The sequence below is a fragment of the Pimephales promelas genome, chromosome 8 (genome assembly GCF_988280905.1).
Source record: "Pimephales promelas chromosome 8, fPimPro1.hap1.1, whole genome shotgun sequence".
NCBI classification, from domain to species: Eukaryota; Metazoa; Chordata; class Actinopteri; order Cypriniformes; family Leuciscidae; genus Pimephales; species Pimephales promelas.
Genome location: NC_142776.1, coordinates 36953269 through 36977468, shown reverse-complemented (window position 1 = coordinate 36977468; position 24200 = coordinate 36953269). Strand labels below are relative to the sequence as shown.

General features: G+C 38.7%; 1 protein-coding gene across 1 annotated transcript in view; it reads right to left on the bottom strand.

Annotated features, from left to right (window-relative positions):
• The window catches only part of znfx1 (zinc finger, NFX1-type containing 1), a 45001-nt gene that overhangs the window by 4249 nt on the left and 16552 nt on the right, over nucleotides 1-24200 (bottom strand). Inside the window, exons 5-14 of the mRNA XM_039692536.2 lie at nucleotides 7749-7987; nucleotides 7512-7634; nucleotides 7085-7233; nucleotides 5633-5776; nucleotides 4902-5016; nucleotides 3105-3349; nucleotides 2506-2645; nucleotides 563-863; nucleotides 297-407; nucleotides 82-177 (exon numbers count right to left, since the gene is read on the bottom strand). Coding sequence (XP_039548470.2) covers nucleotides 82-177; nucleotides 297-407; nucleotides 563-863; nucleotides 2506-2645; nucleotides 3105-3349; nucleotides 4902-5016; nucleotides 5633-5776; nucleotides 7085-7233; nucleotides 7512-7634; nucleotides 7749-7987 — 1663 coding nt within the window. The remainder of the gene's footprint in view (nucleotides 1-81; nucleotides 178-296; nucleotides 408-562; nucleotides 864-2505; nucleotides 2646-3104; nucleotides 3350-4901; nucleotides 5017-5632; nucleotides 5777-7084; nucleotides 7234-7511; nucleotides 7635-7748; nucleotides 7988-24200) is intronic.

The window sequence follows — 24200 nt, the reverse complement described above, 5'->3', positions numbered from 1 at the left end:
GCATTTTAGTAATAGCCACATAACTATTAAGTATAAATAATGTCAGTGAGCATCTAAGGTTGTGTAATTATGTTTCTATACCTTGACATTGTCATACTCCAGCACAGAGGGGTGGTTTTCCAGAGTTTCATAGATATGAGGAGTCAAGAGTCGAGCGATGCTTGGCCTCATGCGATGCTAGAAACAAATAAAATATAAAGAACAGGGTTGTTGTTTTAGCACATGATTCACTTAAGGAATCATTGACATCTGTGAATATGTAACCCAGTGGCTGATGTGATGGTACAGCAACTAACCTGGTAGTTGAGGCGCACAAACGGGAAGTTCACTTTGACAAGCCTCTCAAACATCGACACTTCCAGATTGAAATTCTTGGCAAGATCGTACACTGTTGCGCTAGGCCTCAGCTGTGCAGGTTCAAATACAGAAAGAAAAAGCATTATGATTTCACACTACTGAAGCATTTATTGGATTTATATTTTGCTGGAAATTACACACTTATTTGTCCCAGAATATTTCCTGAATCATTGATAGTCTCAGCAATTGATCAAGTCGTGTGTACCTGCTGGTGATCTCCGATCAGTATGAGGTGCTGGCAGGCTTTGCTGAGGGTGGTGATGGTGTGCGCCTCCAACACCTCCGCCGCCTCCTCCACGATCACCAGTCTGGGCCGCAGCTCCTGAAGTGCCTGTCTGTACTTAGCAGCTCCTGTTGTGGTCATACCGACGACCAGAGCCTGCTTCAACACACACAGATCCTCACGACGGCGGATCTCATTTAGCCGCTCCGCTGCATCCTGATAGAGCTGCTCAGCGGCCAGGCTTTTAGTGCGAAGATCCGTCCGATAGCGCAAAAGCCAAAGACTGAAGGAGGAAACAAAGTTGTTATACCATGAATTTATTTCCCATTTTCGACCTGGTTTCACAGAGGTGAGCTAATCAGTTCTCTTTCAGACTGCATAGCTTCAGACTATGTGAATTGACAAAAGAACAACTCGGATCAGGAGGTGAGGAGAGATAAACTGATAGAGTGCTGAAGGCAAGGCAAGGCAAGATTATTTATATAGCACATTTCATACACAATGGTAATTTATTTATTTTATTTATTAATATTATTTATTTATTTGACAGGGACATTGCACAACAAATGTGTTACACAAGAGAGATAGCTTCAAGCAAATTTTCATCTGCAGTCCCTGGACAGAGGCAAAATGACAACAGGGTTATAGATAGTGGAAAAGGAGCAGTCTTGTAGTCGAGACCAAGGCCATAAAGAGTCGAGTCCGAGTCGAGACCGAGACCAAAGAGAGTCGAGTCCGAGTCGAGACCGAGACCACAGAGAGTCGAGTCGAGACCGAGACCACAGAGAGTCGAGTCCGTGTCGAGACCGAGACCAAAGAGAGTCGAGGGCAAAGAGAGTCGAGTCCAAGTCGAGACCGAGACCAAAGAGAGTCGAGTCCAAGTCGAGACCAAAGAGAGTCGAGACCAAAGAGAGTCGAGTCCAAGTCTAGACCGAGACCATAGAGAGTCGAGGGCAAAGAGAGTCGAGTCCAAGTCGAGACCAAGACCAAAGAGAGTCGAGTCCGAGTCGAGTCCAAGTCGAGACCAAGACCAAAGAGAGTCGAGTCCAAGTCGAGACTGAGACCAGAGAGAGTCGAGGGCAAAGAGAGTCGAGTCCAAGTCGAGACCGAGACCAAAGAGAGAGTCGAGTCCAAGTCGAGACCAAAGAGAGTCGAGACCAAAGAGAGTCGAGTCCAAGTCTAGACCGAGACCATAGAGAGTCGAGGGCAAAGAGAGTCGAGTCCAAGTCGAGACCAAGACCAAAGAGAGTCGAGTCCAAGTCGAGACCGAGACCAAAGAGAGTCGAGTCCGAGTCGAGACCGAGACCAAAGAGAGTCGAGTCCGAGTCGAGACCGAGACCATAGAGAGTCAAGACCATAGAGAGTCAAGACCATAGAGAGTCGAGGGCAAAGAGAGTCGAGTCCAAGTCGAGACCGAGACCAAAGAGAGTCGAGTCCAAGTCGAGACCAAGACCAAAGAGAGTCGAGTCCAAGTCGAGACCGAGACCAAAGAGCGTCGAGTCCGAGTCGAGACCGAGACCATAGAGAGTCAAGACCTAAGAGAGTCGAGTCCAAGTCTAGACTGAGACCAGAGAGAGTCGAGGGCAAAGAGAGTCGAGTCCAAGTCGAGACCGAGACCAAAGAGAGAGTCGAGTCCAAGTCGAAACCAAAGAGAGTCGAGTGCAAGTCTAGACCGAGACCAAAGAGAGTCGAGTCCGAGTCGAGATTTTAGTTTTTTCTTATTCTAAATGTCAACAACGCTTGCATAAGTTGATGTATTGGGGAATTTGGTTATTAACAAGTAACATTTTATTTATATTCTGATGAAATTAACGAAATTACTTAAGGTAGACTCAAAGATCCGATTAAGTAAAATCATCCAAACTTCCCTTCAGTCATTTGTGTTTAGATGCTGCCATCTCGTGGAGGGAGTGTTTATGTCTTACCGATACAGTTTCCATTTGTCTATCTGACTCAGGCTCCACACATCTCTGATATGCCTTTCTTGTGCCTCACTCAGGGCTGAAGTCTTCCTCAGCTCTTTTCGAACCATTTGCTTCATTTTTTTCTTCTGGTGGCCTTGCACCTGAACACACATGAACAGAACAGTAGCACTGTCGTCATCAAAACACACATACACACACAAGGTGAATAGTATCAATAAGTGTTTGTAGAAAATGTTGAATACACACACACGGCTTAAAATATTTAATAAAAAATATATATTTTAAATAATATGATATAAATTATTAAATAGTGCAGTAACACTTTACAATAAGGTTCATTAGTTAACATTAGTTAATGTAACATGAATGAACTAACAATGAGGAATATATTTAATAGAAATCTAGCTGTTTATTGTTTTTTTCAGGTTAGCATTAACTAATGTTAGCAAATACAACCTTTGATTTTAATAACATATTAGTAAATGCTGAAATTAACATTGACTAAGATTAATAAATGCTGTAGAAGTGTTGTTCATTCTTAGTTCATTTTAACTAGTAACTAATGAAAGTGTTACCAAATAATTCATGAATATTCATACCTGCCATTCCTCAGCCTGAGCCTGGCTCTGATTGCGACTCTGGTCTGGTTGAGGTTCAGTATCATTCAGGTTCAAAGACAACATCTCCTCAGCCATGTCAGCGATGGTTTTCTCATCCCGTTTCAGTTTCTGCCGGTCTTTATCCCGATGATCTGAATCCAACAATATCCTCTCGGCCTGGATCAGTTCTGCCTCTTCTTCTATAACTATCAGTTCCTCGTCCTCCAGTTGTGCCTCGTTTTCATCTGCCGCCGAGGGAGAGAGAGAGAGAGAGAGAGAGAGGTTTGTAATGCTGAATTTGGAGTTGTATTACAGAAACTTCCTATCTTCAGATTTGAAAAGTTATATTTTTATGTAAAATTTACCATGGTTAACGTGATAGTTCACTTTGAAATGATTTTTTGGTATGTTTTATCTTACCTCAAGGGCATCCAAGATGTAGGTGTCTTTGTTTCTGAAGTAGTTTCAATTTTGATATTTTTAGGTCAAACCGTTCTTGTCTGTCAGTCATATAATGGAGGTCTATGGTCACCACCTCAAAGAGCATGCACAGAGAAGTCCAAATTAAACATGATTTAATGACTCGTAAATTTAAGTCCACATTGATGGCCTAAGACATGAAACGAGCAGTTTGTGTGAGAAAACGAACAGTAATTATATCGTTTTACCTCTTGTAATCCGATCACTCAGATCACTTGGACGTAGCTGTGGTTACAAGAGGTAAAAACGATATAAATACTGTTCGTTTTCTCACACAAACCGCTCGTTTCGTGTCTTAGGCCATCAATGTGTACTTACATTTACGAGTCATTAAATCATGTTTAATTTGGACTTCTCTGTGAATGCTCTTTGAGGTGGTGACCATAGACCTCCATTATATGACTGACAGACAAGAACGGTTTGACCTAAAGTTAATTTCAACGTGAACTATCCCTTTAATGCACAGATATAATAGGATGTGTCTGTAATAAATGACTGTTTAGGGATGTTGCTAAAAATGGTAACACTTTACATTAGCTAAAAGTTCACTTTAAGGTTCATTAGCTAAAATTAATTAATGTTTTAACTAACTTGCACTAACCATAAGCGATACATTTGTTACAATATTTATTCATATTTGTTAATGTTAGATACAACTACAGCTGTTCATTTTTTGTTTATTTTAGTTCATAGTACATAAACTAATGATAACAAGATTTTAATAAAGTATTGGTAAATGTTAATTTCAACATTAACAAAGATTAATAAATACTGTATACCGGTAAGTGGAGTTTGTTATTAGTACATGCTAACTAATGTAGGTAACTAACATGAGGTGTTACACTTAAAACATTACAAGTAGTTAAACAAGCCCAAACACACTCTGGATGTGTTCATTGACCACGGCAAATCTTATATGCGTCCCTGATCCCAAATATGTTAGAAATAAAAAGATTTAGAAATCTGTGAAATCTTATTACAAGCGTTCAGACACATTTGCAGTATTTTCACAGAGCTCTAAACCAGCAGAGGGCCCCGATGAGCTGTATAATCAATGTCTATTTCCTAGCACTGTATTCATGCCAGTAAATGTTGACAACTTTGTCTTATGAGTAGTTTTTGCATTTAGCACCAAATAATAATAAATACTGCATCTCAGTGGTGAGGGGAAATCCTTGTGCATTAGAGAATGACGAAAATGCAGTTGAAAAGCCATTCCTTTATTGAAAAAAGCATCTGGTGATTTATTTGACCTCATATTAGAGCATAAAAAGATAAATTGTTGTCGACATTGTGTTTGGTCTGTTTGAGTCTCACCTGCTCCAAATGTTAATTGTGGCCCCTGCAGAGAAACATTAGACCCGATGCCGAGCCACTCTGCTATCATTGAATGCTTCTTCTTCTTCCCCACGCTTTCAAACTCGTCATACACCTAACACAGAAAGAATGGACGTTTTGAAAATTGCTGTGAGTAAAAACCTATGTACATATTACAAGTCACACGACTCATGGCTTGAAGTTTAATCAAATATCAGATTATCAAAATATCAGAATATCAATTATCAGATATTTTGAAAAGGAACAGTTTATTGAACCTTTCAAATTTTATTCAGAGGCCCATAATATGTCTCATTAAAATGATATTGAAATGCTGTTTATGATCAAAGCTCTGTAGTTTTAAAACATAATGCAATGCAATACAACCTTCCTTAAAAACATGATGGTCATATTTGATACTTGTGATTTTTTTTTAAATAAATGTTGTGTGGATAATCATGTAAATCATGTTGCTTCAGTCCAGTAAGTGTTCATCTTGAAATATTGCTAACAATGGGTTAGTTAAGAGGGTTATGGTTACAATAGGTCGTAGATTGTTCTGATCATTTAGAAGCCTTAGAAATTGCAAACTGGCTATAAATATGACATTATAGGGTTAAGCAGGGTACAAAATTGCTACATGGTCTATATGAAGTATTTAAGTATTTATGCTATAGCATGTTTGACGGCTGTATGTGTGTGTGTGTGTGTGTGTGTGTGTGTGGACTCACTGGCTGTAGACACAGACTGTCCCAGTGCTCAGAAGAGATGTATCTTTCCAGAAAGTCTTCTCTGAGAACGCCACGCAAACTGCACTCGAGCTGTGCGGTCTGTCTCTTTAAGAGCTCCTCCGCCTGCTCCATCTCTGTGTAGATCTGAGCACAACGCATTAGAAATATCATTCATATATTATGAGACACTATGGCACATAATTGTTTCCAGAATATGTAAGAAATAAAAACACCCTAACAAATCTGCATATAATAATACAAGTTATGCACATGCATTAGAGCACAGCCACATATTTCATTTACTTATCAAATTAAACATGCCATTAATTAGATTACTAATGAGAAAAAATTTTGTAACATATTCTTGTTCTCTTTAGGAACAGTTTATGCAAATATCTAAAAACAAGTCTATCTTTTTTTCATTTTTATAATTCAACTTGAGTAAGTTTACAGCAACATAAAAAAACAAATTAGTTTTATTCTTTTGACAGTCCTAATAAATAATATACTAGTAAAATAAAATAAACAAACTATTTTTATTCTACTGACAGTCCTAAGAAATAATAGATTTGTATAGTATAATAAAATAAATATTTTATACTACTGACAGTCCTAAGAAATAATAAACTAGTATAGTAAAATAAAGCAATTATTTTTATTGTACTTAGTCTTAATAAATAATAGACTTGTATAATATAATAAAATAATCCAATTATTTATATTCTACTGGCTAAGAAATAATAGTATAATAAAATAAAATTAATTTGTATTCTACTGACAGTCCTAAGAATTAATAGACTAGTAAAATAATAAATTAAAATAAAATATTTTTGTTCTACTGACAGTCCTAAGAAACAATAGACAAGCATAATAAAATAATAAAATAAAATAACTATTTGTATTCTACTGATAGTCCTATTAAATAAGACTAGTATAATAAAATAAAAATAAATAATTCTACTGACAGTCCTAAGAAATAATAGATTCCTATAATAAAATAAAGCAATTATTTTGATTATACCGACACAGCCCTGAGAAATAAGAGATCAGTATAATAAAATAAAATAAAATAAAACAAAACAAAACAACTATTTTTGTTCTACTGACAGTCCTAAGAAACAATAGACAAGCATAATAAAATAAAATAATTAAATAAAACAACTATTTGTATTCTACTGATAGTCCTATTAAATAAGACTAGTATAATAAAATAAAAATAAATAATTCTACTGACAGTCCTAAGAAATAATAGACTACTATAATAAAATAAAGCAATTATTTTTATTATACCGACAAAGCCCTGAGAAATAAGAGACCAGTATAATAAAATAAAATAAAATAAAACAAAACAACTATTTTATTCCACTGACAGTCCTATTAAATACAACTAGTATAATAAAATAACTTAATAATAATACATGAAACAGGAGTTATGTCGATGATAGGGCTCACCTCGGTATGGGCTTTCCTCAGGTGATGTGGCAAACCTTTCCGGAAGTTCGGAGCCTTGGTCAGCTCCCTCAGACCGAAACTCTTCAGAGTTTCACTGTTACTTCGTCCTCCAACTCTTACAATGCCCTTCTTTAAGAAGCCATGGATACCTGGGACATAAGTTGTGAAATATCTCATAATTTCATTCATGAAGCTGTGTTGAAGCTTTGACTGTGTTAGTTTGAACTCTCTGGACTGGAATAGCCTTAAAACAAAAACTTAAAACAAAAACAATGTGAGATTACATCATGAGAGACAACTTTCCATTTAATCTAATAGTTGGCTCAAAGAAACATCAGACAGATCCCAAATCAAGTTTTTGTCCATGCAATCACCCTCAAAGCAAGAGAAAAATCAGCCACACGCTCTTATAAATATCATATGTTACCTTCGAGAAACTGGTCAAGAGCATGATTGGTATAGCAGACCACCAGCATAGGACAATCCTGAGACCAGGCCTTATGATTCTCTAGCAAAGCCTGAGCGATCTTTAGTCCAACATGTGTCTTTCCTGCAAAGAAGAAAACACACAGGATCTTCAAAACCATTACCAGATATCTGCGAGGCTCAGAAATAGGTTGCATGTTAAAATGTACTTTTTTTGTGCATTGGTTAAAACATTCACCTGTGCCTGGTGGTCCCTGTATGATGGCCAGCTCATTGGTTAAGGCCAGTTTTAGTGCTTGAAGTTGGCTTTCATCGAGACCCATTGTTTCCTCATCAGGCCAGGCGTGTTGGGTCAGGGGGTTGAAGGGTGGGATCTTCTCCTGTCCTCCTGCCGTAATGCACGACAGGTCGTATGACCTTCCCTCCACCCGAAGGTAAGCCGGAGGATCTACCTCAGTGTTGCACTCCACTATGTACCTACAACACATTAAAAGTGTGGTGTTTACCAAGTCAAGCAACACTATTACTTTTGTTCAGATCTGGAACCTATAATAATATGACTTGGCTGTAGGGGTGTGCGATATTAAAAAAAAAAAAAAAGAAAAGATCTCTCAAAATTTTCTAGGCTACCTACAAAAACAATAATTTGACGATATTTAGCTGAGAGTGTTTGTTGTGCTGGTACCTTGGCAGGTATAGGACTGTCGTTGACAACTAACTTTTAACCCTAAAACCGTATTCTGGACAAATGTGGGCAAAATAGTTTTGATTTATTTTTAAAAAAATACTTCCCTTGATCTGAGCGGTACAAGACTTTGCTACTTTTCCTAAGTTTGCCTCCTGAACACACACATTTTTTTGACTCAATTCTATAATGTTAAATGGGTGAAAAAAACCCTCCTTAATCTTGTATTTGGCTCAAAAATGGGCACCCATAGAAATGAATGGGAAAAACTAATTTAGAGCATTCTAAAATAAGCCAAAATAAGACAAACAAAGTCACTTCATCTTTAGGTTTTAGCTCTAAGAACTTATTGGAATATTTTAATGTAGTTGAAAAAATTAAAAAAATAAAACTACATAGTAATTAATTTACATTGAAATATTGTAAATAGAAAATCTGGTACTTTTTGAAGTAAATAAATTCAAAAATACCCCCAAAATTAAAACAAAACACCATAAATGGACAGACAAAACTTTATCGAAGACAGTGATATAACATTTATAATAAATAAACATTCAGGATCACACCGGAGTCCTCTGTGCCCACATTTGTCCTCAATTACAAGATTAAGGGCTATAAAGTGAATACGGTTTGAGGGTTAAGATTTTTGATATTCTTCATATTCTGTGTGGTGGTCAATACGCAGCAGGGCCAGAAATTATCTTTTGCGATACATTTTATATCTTTTATGGTCATTTTTACCTTTATAAAGCCTTTTTTAATTAGGGCCCAAGCCCTGAAAGGGCGAAGGCCCTATTGTTTTCCTTAGGATTATTAGGGCCCAAGCCCTGAAAGGGCGAAGGCCCTATTGTTTTCCTTGGGATTATTATTCTTCTTTAGTATTATTATTATTTTGCTACCTTTTGGGCACTTTTGGGGCCCTTAACATGCTCGAAAACTCTTGAAACTTTGCACACGGGTCAGAACCCGCGGCCATCAGAGCCGGGCTGAAGATGGTACCTGGGCGTGGCAGGGGGGCTCGTCAGCGCCCCCTGGAACGGGGTCCGAACACTCGGTCCATAACTCAAACACGCTTGCATGTAATAATATGAAACTCGGTACACATGTTGATCTCATCGTTTCATCTATACCTCGCGCTCTTACTTTTTACCCCAGCCCAACAGGAAGTCGGCTATTGAGGTTTGTTTGTAAAACGCTCGCAATGGTATTTGAAATACTCCTCCTAGAGCTTTGATCCAAATTCGACGAAACTCGGTCAGCGTGAAGTCAAGACATTGAGGATGAAAGTTTGTGTGGGGATTTTTGATATCTCGAACGGTTTGTCCGTGGCGAGGAAACGAAATCATGGCGAGAAACGTGAAACAGGAAGTGTGTTATAACTTCAGCATACATTAACTGATCTTGATGAAACTTCAGCAGTGTGTTCGCTGTAAGAGGACGATCACATGGATGTGACTATTGTGAGTCAAAGTTATAGCGCCACCAACTGGCAGCAGGAAGTGTGTCACTTTCAAAATGCTTTGAAATCACCCTTTTATTTTTACCCGATTTACTTCAAACTTCATCTGTATAATGTAAATATACGGCAGATGTAGACCTGTGAATGGATTCTTGATATCTTTTAAACTGTTGCCGTGGCAACGCATCAAACTTTACCATTCTTTTAGGATGCTTTTGAGACCCTTAGCATGCTTCAAATCGCATGAAACTCGACAGACACATCACATTTATTAGCCAGTGGACACGTGCAAAGTTTCAGAAACGGGCATGGTGAGGGCTCAGTAGCACCACCTTTTGACAAAAGCGGGGTTGTTAGTTTTAACTAGAGTTACAAAAATCGGTATGTATATTGTACTCCTCGAGCCGGACAACTTTCTAATTGACACTCATTAGCTAGGACCCACAGAAAGTCAGATATCTTTGTTTGAATGTAGAGAAAATCTTAGAATTTTGCCAGTCTCTCAGTGTCTCTCTGTGTGAGTGAGAGGAGGGGCGCCTGTCAGGTTAATTTTAACCCTTTATTTGCTGTGTGCAACTTCTCTGGCATTTTCGGGGGCCTTAACATCCTCTAAAACTCTTGAAACTTTGCACACGGGTCAGAACCCATGGCCATCAGGGCCGGGCTGAAGCTGGTCATCGGGCGTGGCAGGGCGGCTCGACAGCGCCCCCTGGACTGGGATTCGAACATTTGTCCATAAATCAAACACACTTGCGTGAATTAATATGAAACTCGGTACAATTATAGATCACATCAGGCCAAACAACTTTCGTGCTCTAAGTTTTACGACAATTAAAATGGAAGTTGAGAATTATGGGTTGTTTGAATAGTTGTCCTAGGAGAAATACATCAAATTACAACGCATGTGTTTACCAATCACAACCAAACTCGGTGTGCAAGAAGTCAAGACATTGAGGATGAAAGTTTGTGAGGGGATTTTTGATATCTCAAACGGTTTGGCTGTGGCGAGGAAACGAAATTATTGCGAGAAACGTGAAACAGGAAGTGTGTTATAACTTCAGCATACATTAACTGATCTTGATGAAACTTCATCAGTGTGTTCGCTGTAAGAGGACGATCACATGGATGTGACTATTTCGAGTCAAAGTTATAGCGCCACCAACTGGCAGCAGGAAGTGTGTCACTTTCAAAATGCTTTAAAATCAACCTCTTATTTTTACCCGATTTGCTTCAAACTTCAACTGTATAATGTAAATACATGGCAGATGAAGACCTGTGAATGGATTCTTGATATCTTTGATACTGTTGCCGTGGCAACGCATCAAACTTTAAAATTCTTTTTTTTTTTGATGATTTTGAGACTCTTAATGGCTTTTGAGGCCCTTAACGGGTTTGAAAACTCTTGAAACTTTGCACACAGGTCATATCCCACAGCCATCAGGCCCGGGCTGAAGATGGTACCTAGGCGTGGCAGGGGGGCTAGACAGCGCCCCCTGGAACGGGGTCCGAAAACTTGTTCCATAAATCAAACACGCTTGCATGTAATAATATGAATGAAAAACTTCATCTGTATAATGTAAACAGATGAAAAACTTCATCTGTATAATGATGAAAAACAGATGAAAAACTTCATCTGTATAATGTAAACATACGGTAGATGTAGACCTGTGAATGGATTCTTGATATCTTTTAAACTGTTGCCGTGGCAAAGCTTCAAACTTTGAAATTATTTTAGGATGCTTTTGAGACTCTTAGCATGCTTGAAATTGCATGAAACTCAACAGACACATCACATTTATTAGCCAGTAGACATGTGTAAAGTTTCAGAAACGGGCATGGTGCAGGGACTAAATAGCGCCACCTTTTGACAAAAGTGGGGTTGTTATTTTTATCTACAGTTACAAAAATCGTTATATACATTGTACTCCTCAAGCCAGACAACTTTTTAATTCATAGTCATTAGCTCAGACCAAGAGGAAGTCAGATATTTTGGTTTGAATATGGTGAGACTCTCTCTGAGCCTACGTCCGTGTATGGCAAGCCCTTTTAACATTTAAAAGCTAAGTTTGCCTATCCGGAAATTAACATTGTAGATATCAACAATGTCTTTCTGTCTAGTCGTAATTACATTTTGGATAGTTTGTATTATCATTTAAGATATCTGTAACATAATTGTGACTAGTCAAAATGACAGACTATGGCAAGCCGTTTTAACATTTAATCATGAAAGGGCCAAAGCCTTCGGCACCGCCACCCCGGTGCCTTTAGGTAACTAAAGGAGCCGGGGTTGCGGTGCCACCGGCTTGGGCCCGCCATCGCTGCTCGCAGCTATATTTATTATTAGGGCCCAAGCCCTGAAAGGGCGAAGGCCCTATTGTTTTCCTTCCGATTATTTTTTTTTTTAGGGCCCAAGCCCTGAAAGGGCGAAGGCCCTATTGTTTTCCTTGGGATTATTTTTCTTTACTATTATTATTATTATAATAATTATTATTTTACTACCTTTTGGGCACTTTTGGGGCCCTTAACGTGCTCGAAAACTCTTGAAACTTTGCACACGGGTCAGAACCCGCGGCCATCAGAGCCGGGCTGAAGATGGTACCCGGGCGTGGCAGGGCAGCTCGTCAGCGCCCCCTGGAACGGGGTCCGAACACTTGGTCCATAACTCAAACACGCTTGTATGTAATAATATGAAACTCGGTACACACGTTGATCTCATCGTTTCATCTATACCTCGCGCTCTTACTTTTTACCCCAGCCCAACAGGAATTTGGCTATTGAGGTTTGTTTGTAAAACGCTCGCAATGGAATGTCAAATACTCCTCCTAGAGCTTTGATCCACATTCGACGAAACTCGGTCAGCGTGAAGTCAAGACATTGAGGATGAAAGTTTGCGAGGGGATTTTTTATATCTCGAACGGTTTGTCCGTGGCGAGGAAACGAAATCATGGCGAGAAACGTGAAACAGGAAGTGTGTTATAACTTCAGCATACATTAACTGATCTTGATGAAACTTCAGCAGTGTGTTCGCTGTAAGAGGACGATCACATGGATGTGACTATTGTGAGTCAAAGTTATAGCGCCACCAACTGGCAGCAGGAAGTGTGTCACTTTCAAAATGCTTAGATATCACCCTTTTATTTTTACCCGATTTGCTTCAAACTTCATATGTATAATGTAAACATACGGCAGATGTAGACCTGTGAATGGATTCTTGATATCTTTGAAACTGTTGCCGTGGCGACGCATCAAACTTTACCCTTCTTTTAGGATGCTTTTAGGATGCTTTTGAGACCCTTAGCATGCTTCAAATTGCATGAAACTCGACAGACACATCACATTTATTAGCCAGTAGACATGTGCAAAGTTGCAGAAACGGGCGTGGTGAGGGCTCAGTAGCGCCACCTTTTGACAAAAGTGGGGTGGTTAGTTTTAACTAGAGTTACAAAAATTGGTATGTATATTGTACTCCTCGAGCCGGACAACTTTTTAATTGACACTTATTAGCTAGGACCCACAGAAACTCAGATATTTTTGTTTGAATATGGCCACTCTGAGCCTTTGGCTGGCTGGCTGGCTGTCTGTGTGTGTGTGTGTGTGTGCAGGGGGAGGGGGCTTAACCATTTCACTGCTGTGTGTATGACCTGCATAAAGAAAATACATTTCTCAAGCCTGGTATTTTTTAAATAAGTTTTTATTTTTATTTTTTATAAGTAAAGGCATATAACTAGTTTAATTGTAGTGAATTGACAATAGTTTTATATAATTAGTTTATTAATCAGATTAACTTGGTCAATAAACTTGGTCTGAAAATTTGGTCCATAAATTAAACACACTTGCATGTAATAATATGAAACTTGGTACACATATAGATCTCATCGTTTCATATATACTTCACACTCTTACTTTTTACCCCAGCCCAACAGGAAGTTGGCTATTTAGGGTTGTGTTTAAAACACATGCAATGTAATTTAAATTATTGCTCCTAGAGCACTGAACCAAATTCGACGAAACTCGATCAGCGTGAAGTCAAGACATTAAGGATGAAAAAGTGCCACGGGATTTTTGATATCTCGAACGGTTTGGCCGTGGCGAGGAAACGAAATTATGGCGAGAAACATGGAACAGGATGTGTGTTATAACTTCAGCATACATTAACTGATCTTGATGAAACTTCAGCAGTGTTTTCGCTGTAAGAGACCGATCACATGGATGTGACTATTGTGAGTCAAAGTTATAGCGCCACCAACTGGCAGCAGGAAGTGTGTCACTTTCAAAATGCCGTGGCAACGAAACAAACTTTAACATTATTTTTTGATGCTTTTGGGACTCTTAGCTTGCTTGAAATTGCTTGAAACTCAACAGATACATCACATTTATTAGCCAATAGACATGTGCAACTATGGCAAAAGATTAAAGTAATGTCAAAAAAGTAAACACTAAAAGCCTCATATCTTCTAAAAATGTAATTATACATCATTTGTTTCTAAATTAAATTATACAAATATTATAACTTGGTCTTGCTCAATCTGAGCCTGCTGTCTTTGCCTGTCTGTGTATGTGTGTGTGTTTGTAGGGGGAGGGGTATTAACCATTTCACTCCTGTGTGTATGGCCTGCATAAAAAATAAATGCCTTAAGCCTGGTATTTTTTTAAATAAGTTTTTTATTTTTTTATAAGTAAAGGCATATAACCAGTTTAATTGTAGTGCATTAATAGTTTTATATAATTAGTTTATTAATTAAATTAACTTGGTCCATAAACTTGATCTGAAAATTTGGTCCATAAATCAAACACACTTGCATGTAATAATATGACTTGAGTGTTAATCACATCATGTTTTCAGTTTGAATATAAAATATATAAATTATGTAAAAAAAAATAAAGTTGATCCAGCTGGAGCGCAGGCTGAGAATAGCGCTGTCATGACTGGATCAGAGATCATCAGTCATGCCTTCTCATACCTTACGCGCACACCACGCCCACTTACATCAGATCACATCAACATGTCAGCCGGAGGGATAACGAGGGTCGTCGTCGCTTTTGGATTCAAGAATTTCTTACAACAAGATGGCAAAAGAACAGCGCTTTGCAAGACATGCAACGTTAAGATCGACAGTCAGATGACAACCTCCAATTTCGTCCGTCATTTGAAGAGCCATATTCTGCCCAGTAAGTGCTTGTCAATTTGTTAATGTTATCTGGTTAGCTCGTTCGTAGTTAGCTAGCTAATGTAAGTTAAAGGAGAACTCCGGCGCAAAATTACACATTGTTACCTAGTCAACCGTTATCTGAGATTTGTTTTCATGACTGCCGAATGTAAATAGTTTTATCTATAAAAACAGTTTAGCCTATAAGTGACGTCCGACATTCTGCATATTGTGTTATTTTGTTAAGCCCCACTAAAGGCATAAAAAACTGTAAAGCACAATCAAGTTTTCACACTATATTCCAAGACTTCTAAAGTCATTCAATAGCTTAATGTGTGGTAAAATTAATATTTTAGTCTCTAAGTTAAAGTTAACGGAAAGTCATCTCGCCTCAGTCATTCTCCATGCATCAGCATTAGCGCGTCGCGTTCGGTTGCGACAGTAACACGACGACACTCTCTTCAAGATCAATGTTCCCAATATTATACTTTCTTTGTAGATAAGGCATAAAGGTCTATGATTTGCATAAAATGACTATCTTGCTGGAGTGGAGTTTATTGCCCTTTAGAATACACTAAGCATTAGTGCTGCACGATTAATTATATCGCAGTCGTAATAGCGATCTCAAACCTATGCAATTATATAACGCAAAATGCCGCGATTTTAAATGAAATAAACAAAGTATGGCTATTAGCGCAGCATCTCTTCTTTTTTGTCATCCTTTGACTAGTGTTACAAGATCCCCCTCTTATTGGTTCAAATGCCTTTTCGCATTTTGCACGACAAGAAGTGAAAAGCTGCCTGTGAGTGCCCTAGATTAGAATAGATGAGACTCGCATAATGCGCATGCACTGACCGTGTGCCAGCCCAGAATAAACAGTTCTCTTTCGAGCTTGAACGAACAATAGCACACACAATTATGCCAAAATGTGAGAGTTGTGAGTTGTGCTATGAGGCGCGTGTGAGATCCGCGTCTCGGCAACGGGTGCTCTTAAAGGGCCAGCAGCGAATAAAGCGTTCTTTCAGTAAAGTTAAAAGAACAAAGGGAAATTAGAAAATTACTCACTGATCTTGAGTAAAGAACTTTTGTAGCTTTAATAAGGATTATTATATATATAATTTATGATTCAGGCAGCGCAGACTGTTTGATAACTTTATTCAATTTCTGTACCTGTTAAGACAGGAAGGGCACAGGTAAATATGTTTTTTATTATGGGTTTATGTGGGGATTGTTTGAAGTTCACTTAATTTAAAAGCTGTTATATATTTTTTTTAAGCCTAATAATTTTTTAAAAAGTTGATGGCTTTCAATTGATGGAATCACTGTAATGTTGGTTTGGTTGATGGTTTATTGATCATTATAGGTGTTATCAATCATTTATTGTTGTTGTTGTTTTTAGTTTGAGTTGAGAAATAAACATTAATCTGTGTGTGCATTTTACTTTAGAACCAAGCAAGTTGGACTCATGAAACCATTTTATTATATCGGAGTCGCAAATCGCAATTGCAATATTGGCTCAATAATGGCAATATGACATTTTCCCAAATCGTGCAGCCCTACTAAGCATAGATTATAGATACCATCCCTTCGCTATGTTCTTTTCAATGTGAAGCGTTGCGTGCTGTGACTTGGTGTTGCTTCAAGTGCATCGTTCTGCACACGGGATGCGCATGATTGCTTATAATACTTTGGGGAGACAAGGGGGCGTGGCCTAAGGGAATATCACTCGTGATGTTAAGTGATGTTACCCCGCCATCGCTGATACAACCTTTAGCAGTCATGTTTTTGCTTCTTGAGAGAGAGAGAAAGTGTGTGTGTGTGAGCAGTGGCGGTTCTAGGCGGGGGCCTGGGGGGGCCAGTGCCCCTGCGACAACAAGCTTGGACCCCCTTGTGGCCCCCCTAAATGTGGAGTCAGTGTGAAATATTTTTTTTATAGTGTGTCACGCATTGAGCATGACAGTCACTCGTTTCAGTCTTTTGTCTCACACTCCCGTCACACATTGTATTTCTCATGCGGAAAAACTTAATAATATATTTAATATACGCAATTTCTCTGGCCGCGCCGCTCTCACGTGAGAATCAAGCGCGTCTCGCCTGGAGTTCAGCAGTCGACCCTGCTACGCATCAGCCAATCAAAAAAAGAGAAGTGCTACTTAATAGCCAATCAGAAAAGGGCACTATTGTATCTGGGTAAAATTTAACGCAACAACCAATGAAAAAAAGCATATCCTGGAATTGTTCATATGATTCTGTTACAACATCTTCCGAAAGTTTCTTCACCCGTCCCACAGATGAAACTAATCACTGGAGCTCCGAACATCACTTGGAGCACGGAGTAAGTCATGATCTCCTGTTTTAATGTTACAACAAATTCACAACTTGTTTGACAAAAACTATGACAACTTGACTGATGTAAGATGAATCTTTCCCGTAGCGTAAGCTAGCTTACGCAATGCTCGTTCCCTCATCTAGAGAGAACCGAGGTTACGTTAGGTAATCGATTCGTTTCCCATTTAATTAGTATCAGTCTGTAACTTAGACAACAGTTTTACAGCCTGTTCACTGACAACACCTGCTCAGAACAAGTAGTCTAGGCCTAGTCATCTTATTACACGAATCACGATGACTGACATATTGTCACATTATAAACATCTCTCTCTCCAAATAGGCTTAATAATTTTATTAGCACTAGATAAATTAAAGTGTATTGCATAGTCGATATTATAGGTCACTTTTAAAATCATGTCATATTTTATAATTATATCCTGGCCAAGGATGCATTAATTATTGCTTCTGTCTTTCAAAGATGTCAGGAAAAAAACAATTATAAAAAAGCTCATTCACCCTGAGAGGAAAGCCCCCTAAAAAGGCCAGTTTAGAGGATAATTTGCTGATCTTTTTGCAAAAAAAAAAAAAAAAACCCACAAAAATCGTAGATTAATTTGTAAAAATTATATATATATATATATATATATACATACTGTATATTCAATGTAAAAAAATAAAATGGAAATTCAAATACAGACTGATATATGTAATGCAAATGTAAAAATATAATGCAAATGCAAATTGTTGGATAATTATAAACATGGTATTTTGCTTATTTATGCATTCAGTGCAGTGCAGAAAATGATAAGGTCTAAATGTAACTGGCCCCTCTAACAGTACAACTGGCCCCAGCTTGGCCCCCCCAGTTGAAATGGTCTAGAACCGCCACTGTGTGTGTGTGAGAGAGAGAGAGAGAGAGAGAGAGAGAGAGAGAGAGAGAGAGAGAGGAGAAATGTAACAAAGTTTAATATTGTTTGTAAACTGTGTTTGAGAGAGAGGAAGGTGTTCAGAGAGTCTGTAGGATGTTAAGCTGTTATTTGTTTTATGGACTCAATGTTGAAAATTTAAAACATTTCAAACACACTGTTGGCAGAAGTGAAAAATAAATAATTTTATGAAGTTACAATTTAGTTTGATTCCATGGTGTATTTTACTGAACATGAGTATTTACAATGCAAATTATTGTAATTTACTGGCAAATACTTATCTTGTCTTTTCATTTTATTAAGATCAGATTCTGCATGTAAAATTAAAATAATAAGGTGACTTGACTTGCACTTGACTTAACCTACTACAAGACTTGACTTGACTTGACATAGCCTGTGACTTGACTTGACTTGCCCCCCCCCCAAAAAAATACTTGGGACTTACTTGAGACTTGACGGTTAAGACTTGAGACTTACTTGAGACTTGCGTGACCTGCGCCCATCTCTGCTCTAAGTTTTAAGACAGTTCAAATGGAAGTTGGGAATTATGTGTTGTTTGAATAAATCTCCTAGGAGAAATACATCAAATTACAACGCATGTGTTTACCAATCACCACCATACTCGGTGTGCATGAAGTCAAGACATTGAGGATGCTCAATTCCGGACGGATTTTTGATATCTCGAACGGTTTGGCCGTGGCGAGGAAAATAATTTTATGACTAAAAAAGGACACATAAAATGTGTTAACTTTGCTCGTTTTACCTACAGTTACAAAACATGCCACGTATATTGTTCTTGTCAAGCCGATCAACTTTCTAATTAACAGTAAGAAGCTCAGACCAAAAGAAAGTCAGATATTGCAGTTTGGATGTGTATCTTGTCTCTATCAGTGTCTGTATGGGGAAGAGGGAGGGGGGGGGTTGCTGGTGTCTGCGTTTATGTGTGTGTGTGTGTGGCTGACTGTAGATTTTTTCTGCAAGTCCTTATCTTTTTGCATAACAATTTTGTATTTTTTTAAATGACAAAATATGCATATAACCCTAATCTTTTAAATGTATAGTTTGCTTTAAATAAAAGTAAGATAAATTGGTAAACTACAAATTGGTAATTGAAGCTGAATGAATTTAAAATTAATGTGCTATATTTCAATACATTTGCTTTCCTTAATATTGTAAAACACTAACCTCATTTATATGTGTGTGTGTGTGTGTGTGTTTGTATGTATATATATTTTGCAAAGCCCTCACTGATGCAAGCTCTTCTGCACACTTCTCTTCGACAGTCAATGCGGAGGTTAAGTTTTTGCACGTCGTGCAGAATAACCCTCTTTATATATATATATATATATATATATATATATATATATATACTTAAAAAAGCGGGGGTTAAGTTTTTGCACGTCGTGCAGAATAACACTAAAGGCACCATATATATACTTAAAAGTGGGGTTGTTAGTTTTATCTACAGTTACAAAAATCGGTATATACATTGTACTCCTCAAGCCGTACAACTTTCTAATACATAGTCATTAGCTCGGACCAAGAGGAAGTCAGATATTTTGGTCTGAATATGGTGAGCCTCTCTCTGAGCCTACGTCCCTGTATGGCAAGCCCTTTTAACATTTAAAAGCTAAGTTTGCCTGTCCGGAATTAACATTGTAGATATCAACAAAGTCTTTCTGTCTAGTCGTTACACTTTGGATAGTTTGTATTATCATTTAAGATATCTGTAACATAATTGTGACTAGTCGAAATGACAGAGTATGGCAAGCCGTTTTAACATTTAATCATGAAAGGGCCAAAGCCTTCGGCACCGCCACCCGGGTGCCTTTAGGTAACTAAAGGAACCGGGGTTGCGGTGCCTCCGGCTTGGGCCCGCCATCGCTGCTCGCAGCTATATTTTTCTTTTATTTTTCTAACGACTATTCGGGCACTTTTGGGGCCCTTAACGTGCTCGAAAACTCTTGAAACTTTGCACACGGGTCAGAACCCGCGGCCATCAGAGCCGGGCTGAAGCTGGTACCCGGGCGTGGCAGGGTGGCTCGTCAGCGCCCCCTGGAACGTGGTCCGAACACTTGGTCCATAACTCAAACACGCTTGTATGTAATAATATGAAACTCGGTACACATGTTGATCTCATCGTTTCATCTATACCTCGCGCTCTTACTTTTTACCCCAGCCCAACAGGAAGTCGGCTATTGAGGTTTGTTTGTAAAACGCTCGCAATGGAATGTCAAATACTCCTCCTAGAGCTTTGATCCAAATTCGACGAAATTTCGGTCAGCGTGAAGTCAAGACATTGAAGATGAAAGTTTGCGAGGGGATTTTTGATATCTCGAACGGTTTGGCCGTGGCGAGGAAACGAAATTATGGCGAGAAATGTGAAACAGAAAGTGTGTCATAACTTCAGCATACATCAACCGATCTTGATGAAACTTCAGCAGTGTGTTCGCTGTAAGAGGACGATCACATGGATGTGACTATTGTGAGTCAAAGTTATAGCGCCACCATCTGGCAGCAGGAAGTGTGTCATTTTCAAAATGTTTTGAAATCACCCTCTAATTTTTAGTCGATTTGCTTCAAACTTAATCTGTATACTGCAAATACACAGCAGATGAAGACCTGTGAATGGATTCTTGATATCTTTGAAACTGTTGCCATGGCAACGCATCAAACTTAACCATTCTTTTAGGATGCTTTTGAGACCCTTAGCATGCTTTAAATTGCATGAAACTCGACAGACACATCACATTTATTAGCCAGTAGACACGTGCAAAGTTTCAGAAACGGGCGTGGTGAGGGATCAGTAGCGCCACCTTTTGAAAAAAGTGGGGTTGTTAGTTTTATCTACAGTTACAAAAATTGGTATGTATATTGTACTCCTCGAGCCGGACAACTTTCTAATTGACACTCATTAGCTAGGACCCACAGAAAGTCAGATATGTTTGTTTGAATGTAGAGAAAATCTCAGAATTTTGCCAGTCTCTCAGTGTCTCCCTGCGTGAGTGAGAGGAGGGGCGCCTGTCAGGTTAATTTTAACCCTTTATTTGCTGTGTGCGACTTCCCTGGCATTTTCGCGGGCCTTAACATCCTCGAAAACTCTTGAAACTTTGCACACGGGTCAGAACCCATGGCCATCAGGGCCGGGCTGAAGCTGGTAACCGGGCGTGGCAGGGCGGCTCGACAGCGCCCCCTGGACTGGGATTCGAACATTTGTCCATAAATCAAACACACTTGCATGAATTAATATGAAACTCGGTACAATTATAGATCACATCAGGCCAAACAACTTTCGTGCTCTAAGTTTTATGACAGTTCAAATGGAAGTTATTTATGAATTATGAATTATGGGTTGTTTGAATAATTGTCCTAGGAGAAATACATCAAATTACAACGCATGTGTTTACCAATCACAACCAAACTCGGTGTGCATGAAGTCAAGACATTGAGGATGCTCAATTCCGGACGGATTTTTGATATCTCGAACGGTCTGGCCGTGGCGAGGAAATGAATTTTATGACTAAAAAAGGACACATAAAGTGTGTTATAACTTTGCTCAATTTACCTACAGTTACAAAACTTACCACGTATATTGTTCTCGTCAAGCCGATCAACTTTCCAATTTAAAGTCATTCGCTCTGAGCAACAGAAAGTCAGATATTGTAGTTTGAATGGATTTATTTCCCCTGCGATTCTCTCTCTCTCTCTCTCTCTCTCTCTCTCTCTCTCTCTCTCTCTCTCTGTGTGTGTGTGTGTGTGTGTGGGTGGGTGTGTGTGTCTGTGTGGGGAGGGGAGGGCTGTTGTCTGTGTTTATGTGTGTGTGTGTGTGGCTGGCTGTGATTTTTCCTACAAGTCCTTGTCTCTAAGTCCTTGTCTTTTTGCATAACAATTTCGCATAACAATATTTTTAAATGACAAAATAGGCATATAACCCCCATCTTTTAAATGTATAGTTTGCTTTAAATAAAAGTAAGATTGTATTTGTAATTGAAGTTGAATGAATTTAAAATTCATGTGCTATATTTCAATATATTTGTTTTCCTTAAGATTTTAAAACACTAACTTCATTCTTTTCTGAATTACAAATATTTGTTTCTGTATAAAATAATACTCTGACTAAAAACACATTTGATGTTTTTTTTTTTTTATTTACATGTATTTGTGTGTGTGTGTGTGTGTGTGTGTGTGTGTAAAGTGCAGGGTTTTTTTTAGATAAAGTAGAATTTCTATAACTATGTGTTGAACTAATAAATCACTCTTGTGTGTGTTAAACACAATCTACTTAATACAGACAACTTCATTATAAAGATAAATAACAAATCCAAAAAATATATGATTAAAATCTATTACAAAAAAGCCATTAAAAACTATATTAATGGAAAATACACATTGCTCTTTGTATTGTTGTAAAATATTCATGAAAAACAAGATAACACAAATCAAAAAGATAAATTATTTTAGATATAGCCATGTTTTAAATGTATAGCAGAGATGTTAATTGAGGCAGCAACATACAAACTTTCTAGAACAACATGGACCTGGATAGCTGGTTTTTATGGAGGACAGTGAAGAGGAAGAGGGTGCAAATCAAACAGCTCATTCTCAGACTACACAGCAAACAGCTTAAGTTTTTAGTGCTTTGTTTGAGGTTTTTAGTGCTCTGTCCTATCTATTATCAACATATAATAGATGGAACAGAACAAGAAAGCCAATTAATAATCTGTCATTGCGTCACTGCATTATGATAGAAAGGCTCAGTACAGTGTGGCACAAAACGCTTATGCGCATCCCGAGTGGAGAATGATGCGCTTAAAGCCACATGGACTTACAGCGCACAGCGCATCGAGTCCGCATTGATACAAGCTCTACAATACACTTCTTTTTGATAGTCAAAGCGGGGGTTACGTTTTTACACGTCGTACAGAATAACCCTAAAGGCACCAAGGTGGCGGTGCCACCGGCTTTTTATTAAATATAAATATAGCTGTGAGCAGCGATAAAGGGCCAAAGCCGGCGGTACCACCATCCCGGTGCCTTTGGGTAACTAAAGGCATCGGGGTTGCGGTGCCACCGGCTTGGGCCCGCAATCGCTGCTCGCAGCTATATTTATTAGGGCCCAAGCCCTGAAAGGGCGAAGGCCCTATTGTTTTCCTTGGGATTATTTTTCTTTACTATTATTATTATTATAATAATTATTATTTTACTACCTTTTGGGCACTTTTGGGGCCCTTAACGTGCTCGAAAACTCTTGAAACTTTGCACACGGGTCAGAACCCGCGGCCATCAGAGCCGGGCTGAAGATGGTACCCGGGCGTGGCAGGGCAGCTCGTCAGCGCCCCCTGGAACGGGGTCCGAACACTTGGTCCATAACTCAAACACGCTTGTATGTAATAATATGAAACTCGGTACACATGTTGATCTCATCGTTTCATCTATACCTCGCGCTCTTACTTTTTACCCCAGCCCAACAGGAATTTGGCTATTGAGGTTTGTTTGTAAAACGCTCGCAATGGAATGTCAAATACTCCTCCTAGAGCTTTGATCCACATTCGACGAAACTCGGTCAGCGTGAAGTCAAGACATTGAGGATGAAAGTTTGCGAGGGGATTTTTTATATCTCGAACGGTTTGTCCGTGGCGAGGAAACGAAATCATGGCGAGAAACGTGAAACAGGAAGTGTGTTATAACTTCAGCATACATTAACTGATCTTGATGAAACTTCAGCAGTGTGTTCGCTGTAAGAGGACGATCACATGGATGTGACTATTGTGAGTCAAAGTTATAGCGCCACCAACTGGCAGCAGGAAGTGTGTCACTTTCAAAATGCTTAGATATCACCCTTTTATTTTTACCCGATTTGCTTCAAACTTCATATGTATAATGTAAACATACGGCAGATGTAGACCTGTGAATGGATTCTTGATATCTTTGAAACTGTTGCCGTGGCGACGCATCAAACTTTACCCTTCTTTTAGGATGCTTTTAGGATGCTTTTGAGACCCTTAGCATGCTTCAAATTGCATGAAACTCGACAGACACATCACATTTATTAGCCAGTAGACATGTGCAAAGTTGCAGAAACGGGCGTGGTGAGGGCTCAGTAGCGCCACCTTTTGACAAAAGTGGGGTGGTTAGTTTTAACTA